Source organism: Pelophylax lessonae, assembly GCF_965119305.1.
Source record: "Pelophylax lessonae genome assembly, chromosome: 3".
NCBI classification, from domain to species: Eukaryota; Metazoa; Chordata; class Amphibia; order Anura; family Ranidae; genus Pelophylax; species Pelophylax lessonae.
The window spans coordinates 322,574,991-322,592,601 of record NC_138770.1 but is presented as its reverse complement, the minus strand read 5'-3'; the positions used below and the strand labels follow the sequence as shown (position 1 = coordinate 322,592,601).

At 40.5% G+C, this 17,611-nt stretch overlaps 1 protein-coding gene across 2 annotated transcripts in view; it reads right to left on the bottom strand.

Annotated features, from left to right (window-relative positions):
• The window catches only part of MYOM2 (myomesin 2), a 224,338-nt gene that overhangs the window by 98,216 nt on the left and 108,511 nt on the right, over window positions 1-17,611 (bottom strand). For both annotated transcript variants that reach the window (XM_082249653.1, XM_082249652.1), the window contains 4 exons: window positions 14,352-14,493; window positions 13,821-14,020; window positions 4,925-4,978; window positions 3,435-3,562 (listed from right to left, as the gene is read on the bottom strand). In XM_082249653.1, the coding sequence (XP_082105779.1) occupies window positions 3,435-3,562; window positions 4,925-4,978; window positions 13,821-14,020; window positions 14,352-14,493 (524 nt within the window). The remainder of the gene's footprint in view (window positions 1-3,434; window positions 3,563-4,924; window positions 4,979-13,820; window positions 14,021-14,351; window positions 14,494-17,611) is intronic.

Below are 17,611 nucleotides of genomic sequence, written 5' to 3'. Positions count from 1 at the left end.
CTCAAGGTTCCCTGTTTGATTCCCTGTTTGATTCAGATTCCTTTGAAGTTCATGACATTTTAAATTGTTGTTTGATATCTATTTTAACTATCTACATATAATCTTTATTTTACAAATAAACATCTCACACATGACAACGTATTCCTGAAGCAGTATGAGTGGGTGGGGAAGCTTGCTATGCTGCTTCATTTTATCTTAGACTCAGTTGTGTGCTAAGAGTTGAGTCATTTCTCTAAGTTTTGTAAACAACTTTAAGCAAAGCTGAAAAAGTAATGTCCACAAAAAAAGGAGTAGCATATGTACAACACATTTAATTGTGAAAAGAAAGATGTTTCCATCCTTATATATCCCTTTCCATGACTTCACCAAGTTAACCCTCACTATAACCCTTGTTACCTTGCTGTACGGATGTCCCCTAGATAGAAGATTGATTCTTCCTTCTTCACTTCTGTCTCTACTGCTTAATATTGTTGTAACATGCTGTGTTTTATATAGGTGAATCATGACAGGAGAAGTAGGGGTTGCATGGAAAGGAGGAAATTGCAATACTTGCAAGGAAACCTAAATCATACTCCTTAGGTGACCAGAGAGAACACATAAAGTTAAACGCCAGTTAAATACACATTTGAACATAATTCAAATCCATAGTTTTGAACATAATTTAGACATGTGAAGAACAGAAAAACGTGTTGAGTTTCATTTCGGATAGATTTTTTATGTTACTAATTTTGTTTTGTTTCGGAATTTGTTAATTTCCTTTCATTTTAGTTAAATTCCGTTTTGTTTATGAATTTTCTGATGAATTCCAAATTTTTGGAACTATTCGAATTCGGATCGGTCAAAAAATAATCGACCAATTTGAATTCTGTGTTGAGAATGGCTGGTTGTTCAGCAGCGGGCCAGGAAACCGTCGGCTGTCTACAGAAAAGGGGCGGTGAGTGTCCCTCCCATTCTAAATCATACCAGTCCACTTGCCCTCAACATAGAGGAGTTCTTTGGGATGGGGGAGCTCTGCCCTCCCACCTCAAAGCACCTTGTCCCCATGTTGATGGGGACAAGGGCCTCTTCCTCACAACCCTGGGCTGTGATTGTGGGGGTCTGTGGGTGGGGGCTTGTCAGAATCTGGAAGGCCCCTTTAACAAGGGGGCCTCCAGATCCCGCCCCCCCCCCCCTACGTGAATGAGTGTGGGGTATGTAGTACCCATTCACTAAAAAAGTAATTAAAGACAGCACATGAGTTTTTGACAATTCCTTTGTTAAAAAAACAAAGCAATGTCCCCAATACAGATTCATCGTCAATCACCGGACCCCAAAAAATCTCAGGCCTTAAGGCCTTATCGAACTCTCCCCTTATCGAACGCTCCCCGCAGAGTCACCTGATGACGTCAGCAGGTGACCCCCATCCCCGTGTGACATCACCAACTAGGCTATGTTGGGAAAGTGGTGTCACAAGAGGACAGGGTCACCCGATGACATCATCGGTTGTTGAAGATAAGTCATCTGTTGCTAAGGATGTGGAGGCCAGCTTCCCGGCCCGCTGCTTAACAATCGGTCAATCATTTTTCGACCGATCCAAATTGAAATTGATCTGAAAATTTGGAATTTCTTAGAAAACAATAAATAAAAATTTCAACCAAAAATGTGTCCGAATTTGTATTCAGACCGAAACTAATTGCACATGTCTAATACATATGTGAACTGTTTTACTTGCAGAGTATTGGTATTTCTGTATATTTAGTCCTGAGATTTAAACAACTCTACCAGACAGCTTAGCTATGCTGGTAACCCGACTTTTCTATATTAGACTTATGAAATAGAGATCACCTTTTACAATCAACCAGTGATTAGACAGTGAATGGGGTAGCAGCACAATAATGTGCTTTTCTCTCCTGTTAGCAATTTCCATGACAGCAGATGTGCATGCTGCATACCTAATGGGTTCCTTTTGCTGTCCCTCCTCTCCCTGTTTATGTTCTTGTAGTGCCACCCCCCCAACCTCCAGAGGCCTGGTGGGGATCCCCAGAGACAGGGAGGGCTAACATTCCTCCCCAGCGTGCAGGTTACTAGGCATTGTGAGTGATGTACAAGGTAGAACAAATTTATTTCTCACAACAGGAAAAATGTGGGAGAGAGGGGTAGGGCACAGGAAACCCTTAGTCAAAAACAGCAGCAGATTTGCAGATCAGCAGACTTCTTAGACAAAAATGTAGAAAAGGTAGACAGCAGTACAGAAAAAGAGCCTTTAAGCTGGAACCAGCAATCTGTACTTTGTAGCATAAGCTATCTCCTATAGCAGCAATATTCAGCTTACAGCATCGTACAAATTTTTCTTGGATGAGTTCTCTCTTGAAGTTTTTCCAGCCACTTCATAGTCCCTGGCTCATGAAGAGTCACCTCTGGTACTTCCTCAGAACTCCATCCTTCTCAGTATTGCTTCCAGGTAGCAAAGCTTCGAGCACATGGCTAGGCTTCATACTTTAGGCCTACCCAGCATCAGCTGTTCCTCACACACCCACCAAGACCATAGTCTGGTTGAAAAAGGGCAAAGACCACCTGACTTCCTCCAAATAAATACATTCTCCCAGCATGCTCAGCAACCAGTGTGAATGACTGAGATAAGTATACATATCCTTAACCTAGACTCACTGTAATTCATCACACTAATGCCAAAGGTAACAGTGCCACCTATTGACAAAAGGGAGAAACCACAGCTAAACCAGACTCAGGAAGAAAATCCAATGATCACAAAGACTACAAATTAGACAGGCTAACTACCACCTAGCACATCTAAATTTATTTGCAGTCCAGTTTAGGACAAGGGCGCTATGTTCTTTTGTACAGGGGATTATAATAGGCTGATATCAAGAAAGATTTTAGTAAATGCACCAGGTAAATTTTACGGTACTTTTACTTGTTTTTTTTTTTTTTAACATTACATAACTGCATTCATTGTTTTTGTTTAATAAATTCATAAAAATCAGATTAAATTTGCGTGGTGTGGTGCATTTATGATAAGGTCACACATTTTCACATTAATGACTACTGTTGACAGTGATGGCCATATCTTCACTTGTGATATTATTAGAACTTTTGATTTCACGGTTTCTTGGGAATGTTTTTGACGATACTGGAAAGGTTTCACTGGTAATTAAAGTTTATGTCAACCAAAGAGTAATCTTCTGCACAGACATTGTATGACTTTTTAACTTCCACATGTTTTCAGCTTGTCATACTTCAAAGTGAAATGAATCCTCTGCCCTACGTAAACTTCAAACGACACACAAAAGTAAAGAGTTCACATTTTCCATCCTCAAGTAGCTAAAATTACACAGAGTTAATGGTGTCTTTTATAACACATTACACATTTTCTCTGATCCTTATCAAGAGGTGCTTACAGACAAGAATAAAGAAAAATAATTGACCATTCACTCTACCTTTTCAATGTAATAGACCAGTGGATCTCTACCACGAGGAACTGGTGGCTCCCAACTAAGCACAACATAGGTTTTGCTGGTTTCCAAAGCCTGGACATTAGTGGGAGGCCCAGGAATTTTGACATCACCTAATAAAAAGTCATACTTAGTAAATAGGAAAATTATTTTTCAAATTGTTTGCCACTATGTATATATACAGCTGTTATTTATATATACCCCTAAGCTTTCCTCTGAGGCCCCGTTCACCTTGGGGCGACGCTACTTCCCGGGGCGACCTCACAGGTCGCGGCGCGCTGCTCGCACCGCGACCTCGGAGCGGCCGGCACGGACTTCATAACATTGAAGTCTATGCAGGTCGCTCCGGGTCGCCCCAAAGAAGCTCCGGACCCTTTTTCTAAGTCGGAGCGACTTGTGTCGCTCCTATTAGAACGGGTCCAAAGCTTCTCTATGCCAGGCGACCTACAGCGACCTGTCAGGCGACCAGGTCGCCCCAGTGTGAACGGGGGCTGAAAGTGATTGTAAAGTCTCGATTTATTTATTTTTTATTAAATAACAAACATGTTATACTTACCTCCTCTGTGCAGTTGGTTTTGCACAGAGTGGCCCGGATCCTCCTCTTCTCGGGTCCCTCTTCGCTGCTTCTGGCCCCTACCTCCTATCGCGTGCCCCCACAGCAAGCACTTGCTATGGGGACACCCAAGCCGACCTGAAGCTCGGTGTGTCCATTCAGACACAGGGCTGCTGTTTCGGCCCAGCCCCCCTCTCCTGATTAGCTAACTTACTTTGATTGACAGTCGCAAGCCAATGTTGCCACTTCTGTGTCTCAGCCTATCAGGAAGGAGAGTCCTGGATGACTAAGGGACTCGAGAACATCTCTGAAAAGAGATGGGACAAAGGTAAGTATTAGGGGGGCTGGGGAGGCTGTTACACACAGAAGGTTTTTTAGCTTAACGCATAGAATGCATTAAGATAAAAAAAACCTTCTGACTTTACAACTCCTTTAATTTTTTATGTTTTTCTTTCTTATGTATATATATATAGAAACACATACATTGTAAAAGTCATTATTAAAGAAAAATGGTGCAAATTGGAGAAATTGTTGCAATTTCCAAAACATTTATATTGAACAATAAAAAAAAAAAAACACACTGGCCTGTACATAAATCACAAATAGCCTTTAAAAGCATCAGCTAGGAACTAATACTAGAAAATATTAGCATCCATCATTTTAAATGCTCAACTCCTTGATATTAAAATCTAAAAACATATTTAATTGCAAAACAGTAAAATGACCAACTAAGCCAGGACATTCAGGAGTTGTTTGAACTTGTTCATATGCCAAAGTACTTAAACATAATCAGCATTGCATTATGCAACTACCCATGTTAAATACAATTTATATATCTAGATTATTTTTAATCAAAGAAAAGTGAAGATTTACTAAAAAAAAAAAAAACTATCATCATTTGATACAAAAATTAATAAGATACCTTCCAAATCATCCTGACAGATAACAATTTCTCGTCCCCCATCCAAATTGATTTCTAAAAAGAGAAAACATGTATTTTAGATAACCTTATACATTAATTTACAAAATAAACATTTTATGTATCTGTTTTATACTGTCACAGTTTAGTTCAGCCTCCTAGCAGTTCTCTCCCACAAATTACAAATTCACTGGTCTGTTCATGGAATGAGCCACTCTACTGCCTCCTCTCAGTTTAGCCAATTATACTTCTGGCCTTGTCATTTCAGACCTTACCCAATGTTCATGTCCTTCAGTTCACTTTCAAGTAAAGCTTAACTTTGCAATAGTAATTAGCCCCAGTTGATCAGGACTTTTCCGATCATGTGACCGCCGTGACAGCCAATCACGGTAGTCACATGACCATAAGCCCGCCCCTCTTTGCGGCATAGCAAACCCCTGAAAGGGCCAGGGGCAGCAGGCACCAAGGGGTTAAAACAAAAAAAAACAGTGCTTTTGCTTGCACAATATTGGCTGATGGAAGTCAGCTAAGCGTCTCCCTATTCCCTAAGCTCTGAGGCAAATTCCCTGCAAGGCAAACAGCCTATTTGCCTTTAGTAAATCAACCCCACAGTCTGGTCTAAGTGTATCTCAGTTCTGCAGTTCTCAGTAAAAAAAAAAAAAAAACCTTATTAAACCTAACTCAAAACCCGAAACATTTAAATAGAGTGGTAAAGAGTTAGAAATGATCCTATAGGATCAGGAAGAAAAAAAAAATGATTAACATCCATAGGAAGTCACAAACAAAAAAAATCAAAATCTTTTTATGTTATCTCTGGAAAGATTTCCCACCACTTTTTGCCCCAACTGATCTAATGAGGACACAGAAATCTACAATTAAAAAAAAAAAAAAAAAAGAATTTGTCTAGAGTTGGGCTTTACTGATATAAAAGGAAAAACAAAAATATGACATAACTAAGGCCAACGCATTTCTGATTATATAGGCAGATTTTCCATCTCATCTCTTTAATTACTGATGCATATGAATTACGCAAGTTCTGTGACCGATAAAATGAAGCTTAGGCAATGACTAAAGCCTGGAACCAGCATCACACAGATGTGTCAGTAATAAAAGGTATAAATTGGCAACCATGGAACTGAACGAAGGCATAGAACTGCTGATTGTTGGATGGACATATTCTTTATGTTTGTTTCATTGTGCGCATCTACGCTTTTTTTTTTCTCAACTTCACATTTTAGTTAAAATCTCTTATATATGATACCAAGATTTATATGATTAAATCAAGCTTCTGGGCTTAATGTTCATTTTAAAAACACAAAATGTGCACTCTGTTATAATACAGCTCTGTGATTTATTGACACTAAGGTATAACAAGCTTTTTTATGTTCTTTTTTTGGTGGCATATAGCCTGACATCTGTTTTTATACTGTAAGCTCTGCAGGAGCTATGCACAATATATGCTTCATCGCTCTGCATTAAGAATAATAAAGTAGTTTATTGCGCAAATGTTTACTACTACCACACAAGGAAATAGGTAAATATATATATATATATGTATGGGTTGTGGAGGCGCAGTAGACAGATGCTCCTGAGGGTCTTGCAGTGTTTTATTGACAGTACAAGCAGTAAGAACATGTTGAAAATCAGTTCATTATGGTTGTAGAGCTAAGCAACTCTCTGGCAAAGAGATTTATGTACAGAAAAAAAATGACATCTCATCTTTCAATTTGTGTTACTATACCTTGTTATCTTTACAATTTGTCATATAACAATATTATGATCACATCTTTTGTACAACCAAGATGATTGTACAAACTTAGGAACAGAATATCATGTGTCCATGAACTTTAAAAAAACAAAAAAAAACAAATGAACCCCTAAAGTTAAGAATAATATAGATGTGGCTTATTCATAATTTTAAATATATGCTAAGTGAGATGAGTGGAATCTAAATTTGGTTCTCAGACACATACTCAATATAATCAGATACAGATTGCTAGAGCCAATGTACCTAAAAGCTAGTCATTCATGACAAATGGGAACAAGAAAAAATAAAATAAAAATACATGAACCAAAATATATGTTAATCAAAGAATATAAATAATTTAACATGTGTAGGAGTGAGGAGGGTGGATTAAGATTTGCAGCAACTAAAGCAAACAGTCTAAAACATAGCTAGTGTTATCATAGTACTCATTTTACATTTCTAGTCACTCATCAGGCTAATACATGAAAATATAAATGGAGCTTGTTGTCAACTAGATTTATGTTGCAATCTGCAAGCTTTAAACCAAACAATGCATAAAGGTCTGGTTCACACTATGCTGCAGTGCAGAAAAGGTATGGCACAGGTGAACGTACTGCCCTTGCGATTTGCATACAGGTACCAATGGGCACCAAATGGCATGGTACCCTAGTAGCAGTGCAAGCGCTACTTTTTGCAATTCAAGGTCCAGTGTTTTTTTGCAATTCATTGAAATAAATGAACTGTAAAAACGCCCCAAACCAGAGTGCACGAGAATCCCGGTGTGCGCCAGCCCTAAAGGAAAATTGTACTAAGAAAAACAAGGGCTGTTATTGTTGACCGCCTTCCCAAAATGCTATTTTCCTGGCCACTATTAGCTTCAATATTTTCTGATACATTGACCCAGACTCGAAATGTTTAAGCCAGGGGTAAGCAAGATAACCAAGCAAGTATTTTTTTTAAGAATGAAGAGTCGGAAATGGCAGCCCTCATGTTTCACGAGTTTCATTTAAAAAACAGTGCATCCGGAAAGTATGCACAGCACTTCACTTCTTCCATATTTTGTTATGTTTCTGCCTTATTCCAAAATTGATTAAACTCACTATTTTCCTCAAAATTCTACAAACAATACCCCATAATGACAATGTGAAAGAAGTTTGTTTGAAATCTTTGCAAGTTTATTAAACATAAAACATTTAAAAAACCACATGTACATAAGTATTCAAAGCCATTGCCATGACACTCAAAATTGAGCTCAGGTGCATCCTGTTTCCACTGCTCATCCTTGAGATAATTCTACAACTTGATTGTAGTCCACCTGTGGTAAATTCAGTTGATTGGACATGATTTGGAAAGGCACATACCTGTCTATATAAAGTTCCACAGTTAACAGTGCATGTTAGAGCACAATCTAAGCCATTAAGTCTAAGGAATTGCCTGTAGACCTCCGAGACAGGATTGTATGGAGGTACAGATCTGGGGAAGGGTACAGAAAAATGTCTGCAGCATTGAAGGTCCCAATGAGCACAGTGGCCCCCATCATCCATAATTGTAAGAAGTGTGGAACCACCAGGACTCTTCCTGGAGCTGGCCACCAGGCCAAATTGAGTGAGCGGGGGGGAAAGGGCCTTAGTCAGGGAGGTGACCAAAAACCCCATGGTCACTCTGACAGAGCTCCAGCATTTCTCTGTGGAGAGAGGAAAACTTTCCAGAAGAACAACCATCTCTGCAGCACTCCACTAATCAGGCTTGTATGGTAGAGTACAGATACAGTCTCCTGCGCTTGAGTGCTGTGTTAAAGAGGTGGCTGTTTTGTTGGCTTTTAGGATCTTGCTGCCCTCTCAGGATGATGGGTATCCATATAGACTGAAAACACAGAGAACAAGAGAAAGGTGCACTGACCTAGTGCAATATCACAAGACATTTATTGAGAGATTAAAAGACATGCCATACTCACAAATGCATGCTGAAGGTAAGCATAAGAAAGGTTTCTTTTTGCAATCCGGAGACCTCCAGAAAGAAAGTGCTTTTCGATAAAGCAGGAGGACTGGAAGGCATCTGTGGTGATGGGGCTGACACATTTCTGATAAAGAGGATTCTCCCTTGAAATGCATCAGCCCCATCACCATGGACGCCTTCCAGTCCTCCTGCTTTACCAAAAAGCACTATCTTTCTGGATGTCTCCGGATTGCAAAAAGAAACCTTTCTAATGCTTACCTTTAGCATACGTTTTTGAGTATAATGTAGGGCTTGTCTTTTATTCTCTCAATAAATGTCTTGTGATATTGCACTAGGTCGGTGTGCCCTTCTCTTGTTTTCTATGTTTTCTGTATGGTAGAGTGTCCAGATGAAAGCCATTCCTTAGTTAAAGGCACATGACAGCCCGCCTGGAGTTTGACAAAAGGCACCTGAAGGACTCTCAGACCATGAGAAACAAAATTCTCTGGTCTGATGAAACAAAGATTGAACTCTTTTGGATGAATGGCAAGCATCATGTCTGGAGGAAACCAAGCACCGCTTATCACCTGGCCAATACCCTCCCTACAGTGAAGCATGGTGGTGGCAGCATCATGCTGTGGGGATGTTTTTCAGCGGCAGGAACTGGGAGACTAGTTAGGTTTGAGGGGAAGATGAATGCAGAAATGCACAGAGACATCCTTGATGAAAACTTGCTCCAGAGCGCTCTGGAGACATCAGTCTGTGGTGAAGGTTCATCTTCCAACAGCACAAATACCCTAAGCACACAGCCAAGATAACAAAGTACGGGAAAACTCTGTGAATGTCCTTGAGTGGCCCAGCCAGAGCCCAGATTTGAGCCAGATTTAACATCTCTGGAGAGCTCTGAATTAGGCTGTGCACCGATGCTCCCCATTCAACCTGATGGAGCTTGAGAGGTCCTGCAAAGAAGAATGGGAAAAACTGCCCAAAAATAGGTGTGCCAAGCTTGTAGCCTCATACTCAAAAAGACTTGAAGTTGTAATTGGTGCCAAAGGTGCTATAACAAAGTATTGAGCAAAGGCTGTGAATATTTCTGTACATGTGATTTTTTTATATCATTTTTAATAAATTTGCAAAGATTTCAAACAAACTTGTTTCACGTTGTCATTATGGGGGATTCTTTGTAGAATTTTGAGGAAAATAATGGAATAGGGCTGTAACATAACAAAATGTGGAAAAAGTGAAGCACTGTGAATACTTTCCAGATGCACTGTATGTAAAATTAAGTTTTATTCCCTCTGTATATATTCTATCTATCAATTTTTTAACAATAATAATAATAGTAATTATTATTATTATTATTGTCATAAGCATTACTAGAATGTCTTTTATATATCCTGCAATAATTTATAAAGCCATTTGTCAGCTTTGTATGGATACATTCTCTCACTGTTATGCCCCATACACACGTGCAGATTATCTGCAGACTTTTGTCTGCAGACTTACCAAAACCATATAATATGAGGTCAAACCTAAACACTTTCAATTTGTATGCAATCCGGCAGGCCCTTGCACTACATAGAAAAGGTAAGTCTGCAGACAAAAGTCTGCAGATAATCTGCAGGTGTGTATGGGGCATTAGAGGACCCAAAATATGTTCATTACCAGCTCAGAGAGCCTTGGAGGTTTAGGAGATGCTAAAAACAAAATTAACCATGACAAAATCCAATGCCCATGAACTTAGCATGATATTCCCTTCAAGGTAAAATTGACCATACGACGACAGAATAGAAGGTTATATGATGTAGATCTTTTTTCATGATTCAAACACCAAAAGGAAGCAACAAATAGCAGTTTTATTAGGTTTGAATTTTTAGAGTGATTCCTTATCATGATCATGATATTTTTGTTTCCTAGTGCAGTGCTAATATCCACCATGTATGGTATGCTATTAAAGTGAATTTCCACTTTTGCCAACACATTTGTGAAGACTCTACTATATGTTTGTTATGTGTTCCATTTGCATAGCATACCTATCTTTTTTTTGAACGTTTATTACCTTTTAGATGTTTTTGAGGAGAAGCTGCCAGTGTTAACTGCAAGCATTTCTCAACAAGTTTAATGTGATCTGTCCCAGTAGAAAGTCTTAGGGCAGGATGAGCTTCCTCTCATTAAAGGATAAGTTCACCTTTCAGGGAAAAGTAATAAATGCAAATATTTTTGAAGAAAGAAAGATGTGAGCAGGGCCCTCTATTTCCTCCTGTATTGAATTGTATTGTAACTGTCCTGTCTGCCCTCAAGTAATAAAGCGCTGTGCAAACTGTTGGTACTATATAAATCTTTAATAATAATAATGTTCATAGTCCATTGAAATAACAAGTCTGCCTGCCAAGGTGGGAGATGGGACTTGCAGTTTATTTATTTCAGAGGCCGACTGGGCCAGGAGGCATGGAGGCAATTGCCCCCTGAGCCGCCTTGATGCCCTGTAAAAAGGCCGCACTACTTCTGTCAGAAGCGATCAGCCAGGAAACTGGGGGGGAATATGAAAACCAAACATTGCATGGGGATGACAGGGAATCCAGAAGAAAGCCGGCCGGATCACACAGAAAGAGGATCTCACACTGTAACACAGCTTGGAGCTGAAAACAAACAAAGTCCCTCCTCCTAAACTGGCTCCTATGATAGAAAGCACACTGGTTCAACTTCCAGGCATTGGACCAGTGTGCTGTCTATCATAGGAGCCAGACTAGGAGGCAGTATTTTGTTTGACAGCAGCCGACCTTTTAGCCTCACTGATGGGCACTGATGAGGCTGCACTGATGGGCACTGATAGGCTGCACTGATGGCCACTGATAGGCTGCATTGATGGGCACTGATAAGATTGCACAGATAGGCACTGATGAGACTGCACCGATGGGCAATGATAAGGCTGCACCGATGGCCACTGATGAGGTGGCACTGGTGGACACTGATAAGCTGCACTGATGGGCAATGATGAGGCTGCACTGACAAGGAAGTCCTGCTTTGCTGCACTGATGATCATTGATGAGGCTGCACTGATAAGGCAGCACTGATATGCTGCACTGATGAGCACTGATATGCTGCACTGATGGGCACTGATGGGCTGTATTGATGGACACTAATAAGGCTGCATTGATGGGCACTGATGAGGCTGCACTGATGGGCGCTGATGAGGCTGCATTGATGGGCACTGATAAGGCTTCACTGATGGGCGCTGATGAAGCTGCACTGATGGCCATTGATAAAGCAGCACTGATGGCCACTGATGAGTTGGCACTGATAAGCTGCACTGATGGGTACTGATGAGGCTGCACTGAAAAGGCGGCATGAATATGCTGGACTGATGACCATTGATACACTGCACTGATATGTGGCACTGATGGGGCTGCAGTGAAAATCAGTGTAAATGTCCCCTGTCACAGGAAAGCCGATTATCTACTTTCCTTTCCTCACACAATGACAGCTGTAAGGAAAGGAAATGTTGATAACCGGAATTTGTATACATGTGATCATCTGTTATTGGGCACAGTTGATCACATGGTAAAGAACCAACATCATTGGCTCTTTACCCTGATTGGTGAAGAGCTGTGTGCAAGAAACACAGCTCACCACTGATCGCCCCGGGGGCACGCATGTGGGGAGGACATCAAATAATGCCCACGCCGGGCACTAGTTAATGACTGATCACTTCTCCATTTGTAGGAAATTGTTTGTTTTTATACTATAATCAGAGGCTCTTTTTGCACTGGAATCTTTGTTTATTTTTCACAACTTAAGGGCCCGTTCACACAATGAATTACACAGGAATGTGCTATGGGTTCCTGTGTGATTCACATGTGATCTGGGTGCAGAGCAATGTGAAATCACACCGCACCACGCTGAAAGTAGTGCACGCACTACTTTTAGAAATGCACTGCAGCTGGATTACATGGTACTTCCGTCTGACTTTTGGCCCACGTGTACAGCTCCCTGTTTGACAGATGCCAGTCTCAGGAGCATGCTGGAAAACCAGCATCCAATCAGCGCTCACAGCCAATGGGTGCCGTGGCGTTTGGGGTGGGTGGTCTCCCTGTCAGAACATAATAGCTTAGTGGGGAGATCCCTGTACTAATATCACATGTGTTAGTACGTCGATCTGTACATTTTTTTAAATTCAGACTGCTGGGTTCAACAAGTAAAACTTCACATGTGTACTCAGCATAATGCTGTGCTCCCTCTCCTACCACACACAGCATAGAAGTTTTAGTTTACCTCACTTGCCAACTGTCTGTAGCCTGTTAGGGGAAGCAGGGAATGCATAAGTCCGCCCAAGCACACCCTAGAGCGCAAATAAAGTGTATGATATATCATGGTGGGAGGTTGCTTTGTGAGTGGGGGGGAGCAAAACGCATCTTTGCCTGAGTAGACAAAAATCCTTGCACTGGTCCTGCAGACATGCCTAAAAGCTTCCTGGTTAAGAGGAGTAAAAAGTCTCTGCCAGTATTTTACTAAGTGCGGGATAAGGACAGAGCGCAGCCCCTCTGGCATGGGTGGCGTACACCATGTCAGAGCAGAAGCTGGCTCATTGACCCACTGGAGGCTCTCCTTTGCCGGCCAGCCCCGACCAAGCTTCTCAATCTCCCCCTGTTGCCCTCGGCTGCCCCCCTGATGGTCAGTTCAGGAACCCGAAGTCAGTGCAGCAGGTGCAGTTCAGTCCGACTGGCCAGGTGAGAAAAGAGTACAGGGAGCAGAGCTTCAGCCTGGTATGGGGTCGGAGGAGGAGGCCAAGTTGCTGTACCATGGGCCTCTGGGTTGCACTTGCCCTCTGAGCCAAAAGTTGCCAGTCAGCCCCTGATTCATTCACAGATCCCTGTGAATGAATGACACATGGAAGGTATTATTCTGATGTGGCTGCAAAAGTGGAAATACAATTTAATAACAGATTGGCATGTCAGGTGAAAAATATAACTGTATCCAAATAAGGTACCTTCTTTTTTTAAAAGTTAGGAAATGCCAAGAGTAGTAGTTACTGGACAGAGTAATAGACTACTGTGGAGTCACAGAAGATTATTTTGTTAATAATGTGCATTGCAGAGCCTGTCTGCCATAAAGAAATAGCATGGCAGCCATACTCCAGAGTGTCAGCTTACGCATTACCTTAAAAACATGCTAGAAAAAAATTATACATGGTTATATAGTCATTTCCAGTGATCATACTTTGCAGTCTTGATAAATCAGCAGGATCCAAAGCTGCGACTGCTATAGAAACTCTTGATGGTCTACTGATTCCTGCTTTGTTAACTGCTCGGACACGGAAAAGGTAAGATCTTCCTTCATATAAGCCAGTTACAGGATATCTACAGATCCTAACGGGTGAATCATTGCACTGGATCCAGTTGTCAGTACCCACTTCGCATCTGTCATAAAAAAAAAAAAAAAATGTTCCGTTAAAAAATTGAGTAAATTGGCTTTCAGAAATAATATTAATAGATAGTGATTCATAGTAATTAGCGATGGATGCTGCGTTTCATTACTATTTTCTTCCACGGCATTAATTAGTTCACACACCTGTTATCTGATGATATTTTCTGTTTGGCATTTGGATATGTTCAAAGTTGAGGAACATGATGGTGCTGCCTAGACAAATGTCTAATTATCCTTTACATCTACTGTTAGAAAGGTATTTTAAATTATATATAAATGAATGGGTAGGTGGTTAAAAAAAAAAAATGGTTGCCAAGTACTTACTTATCAACAAAGTATCCAATGACTGGAGCTTCGCTGGCAGTGTTTGGTGGCTTCCATGATACAATCACATAATCTTTGTTAGCATCATGGCACTCAACATCCATTGGTGCACCTGGTGCCCCTAAAACCAAGGCTGCAGCATCTTCAGAGAAGAAAAATATAGGAAAATAGGAATCAGTGCCAATTTTATTAAATCTTGGTAATCCAGAGAAAATAAAATGTTTAACATAACTGTATTAATGCTGCTACTGTATATTATATACTGTATCATCATGTGACCTTGAATGTTCTGATTTTAAATTGTAAAGCACAGCAATCCCCAGATATAAAAAAGATATGCATCTTCTTTCTTATTTTATGTATTCAGACACTCTTCTATCTTCACAATGTTAACTTTTACTTACAAAAGAATTTTGTAATGCTGTGCAATCTTAAGTTTATTGTTCTTTAAAGGGAAACTCAACTTTTGTGGGGAAAAAATAGCAAATAGAAATAAAAAAATAATATAGCATATACAATTATGACATAAGTCATATTGTACTTAAATGTTATTAAAAATGACCTTTCTCTTTCAATCTGCAGCGCTGTAATTTTCTGTAAAATGCAATGGAACATGGCAGCCTGGAGGAGTACTGTATACTGATGGTGCACAGAACTCTCCCCAGAAATGTCATTTCCTGTTGGTGTGATTTGCTAATTGATTTTCCAGGAGTTTCTACTAAGATACAAATCAGATTTTAAGTATCACCTGCTACAAAAAATGTCATTTTTGGTGAGATACTCCCAAAGGGAAATCGCGTCTAAGGCTCCATTCACAATTGTGCGACTTGTCACGAAACTTTGGACATCAAAGTTGCATGACAAGGCGTTCCCCGTGTTTTCCAATGATAACAATTCATATATGTGCAACTTAAAGTTGCAGCGACTTCAAAGTAGCTCATGCATTACTGAGGGCCATAGACTTCAATGTTAACTTTTAAAAGTTACATGAAAGTCATACCTAAATGGTATACAGTGCAACAGTTGTGCAACCCTTGTCTATTATCACTGGTCAAAGCCAAAGTCGTATCCAAGTCGCACCCATTCAAAATTGTGTCAAAGTTGCACCAAAGCCGCACCCCAAAGTCGGTGCAAGTTTGGAGTCGTACAAGTGTGAATGGAGCCTAAAGGGATGCAGACCTTGCCCCCCCCCCCACACACACACACACACATGGGCACACTCCAAGGGTTACATGCTTGTTAGGTCTACAGAAATAAGGCATAATACTCATTAAGTGGCTTCAAACATGCCTGGGACAAACATAGGTCAGACAATAAAGTTAATAAAAAAAAAACCCAAAATAACAAACCAACAATAAAATGGCCAGACTCGGGGGACTACTCTGTCTTTTTCTGTCGTCACTTTTTTATGTTTCTTTGTTTCTATTATCTTATACCCCGTCCTGGCAGGCTCCCTCCATCTGTGCAACTGGTCTTCCGAAGCCTCCTCTCGAAGGCACCCCTGGCATCAGTTGCACACTTACCTCCTCACATACAATGTAGGACTAATAGTCCTGCATTGCACATGATGATGCTTACGGACCCCCCACCCCCAGTCCACAGTGTCAGGGAGAAGCGGGGAGCACTGGAGCCTACCAGAGTGGAGAATACAGTGAGTAATACAGCTTCTCCCTGTACCCTCTACACCTATCGAACTGTGGGCACCACTGAATGTTTTTTTTTTAATTCTAGAGTTTAGGTTTAACCACCCATTTATCCTAGAGTACCCCTCTATACCAGCAATGCCATGCCCTACCAGAATTTCAAGTTTTTTATTGCTAAATGCTATGAATAACTATCACCAACGCCTCCCCCAACTTACACTTACACAGAATCTAGAACATCAGAAGACAAGTATAAATAAGTACTGGAAATGAATATCATTATGTTTTTTTAATTCGATATGACTGATCTTTTTTGAACAAAAATAAGAACTTGCTCTAAGGTTTCTCATTTCTTTAGATTAATATGCTCCAATAACAGCGCTGCTCAGAGAGCATGGGCACTGCATACTAATGGCGCTTTTCCACTGCATGGAACCGTACCGGCTCGGCACGCTTTTGTGCTTTTCCACTGCGGTACAGCATGGTATAGGGTCAGAACGGTTCGGTACGGTACGGTATAGGTTTGCTTTTCCACTGCATGGAACTGAACGGTACGGTACGGTACGGCTCTGAAAAAACAGTACCTACTCGATTGTGGTTCCAACAGGTACCAAACTGGTACCATATCCCACAATCCTTTGCATGCAGTCACTTCTAGCCACTGATTGGTCAGAGAATCACACCCACCCCGTTGTTATCCCACCCACTTAACTTTAGTACTACTTTAGTGGAAAAGCAAACCTATACCGTACCGTACTGAACCGTTCCGACACTATACCATGCGGTACCAGCAGTGGAAAAGCAAACCGGGCCAAGCAGGGCCGAGTAGAGCCGAGCCGGTACTAGCCGGTACTAGCCGGTACTTGCAGTGGAAAAGTGCCATATGAGGGGTGTCAGAAATGGAGTTCCGAATCGATGTGCTCTGCATGGAGCTGTAGTCTGACTCTCTAGTATGATTTTAGTGCAGGGCATTTTAACCTTTTCTGCAGCAAATAGCACTGGTAAAATGTAAGAAGGAAGCCCTTAGTTTTACTGTTTATGCAGCCTGACTACACTGCAGTAACTAATGAACCTTCGGATGGGCTTTAAGCTGTCATGGGCAAGTACCCCCTTCTTTCTTTGTACTGTTAATCTATGCAGGTCTATTTGGGAATTTTTCCCAGATTGACAACACCACAGAATATGCATGTGCTCTATCAATAAATAGTAATTATAATAACAGAAACACTATTATTGTGCTACTTTGTTGTTAAAATAAAAGAACAATGTCAGTAACAACTTGCTGTTTTCATTTTTAATAATTACAGACATTTAGAACAGAAAATTTTAAAAGGATTGTTTAACCACTGTCTGAATTGTTTACATGAAAATTATTAAAGACGCTTGGAAATTGGATGGCTAACCCTTTTATTTTTGGCTTTGCTAGATTACAGAGTATGCCTGATTTTGGATAGATTCCTTATGCTTTCATTATAGTTTTTATGTATAAAAGAAATTAAGAACATTTGCAGTAAATATTTAAATTGTTTTTCCAAAGAATTAGTCACAACATCAAGTGATTAGTGATATTTAGGCCGTATTGTTGAGGGGCATTACTAAAATAATTGTAAAGTGTTT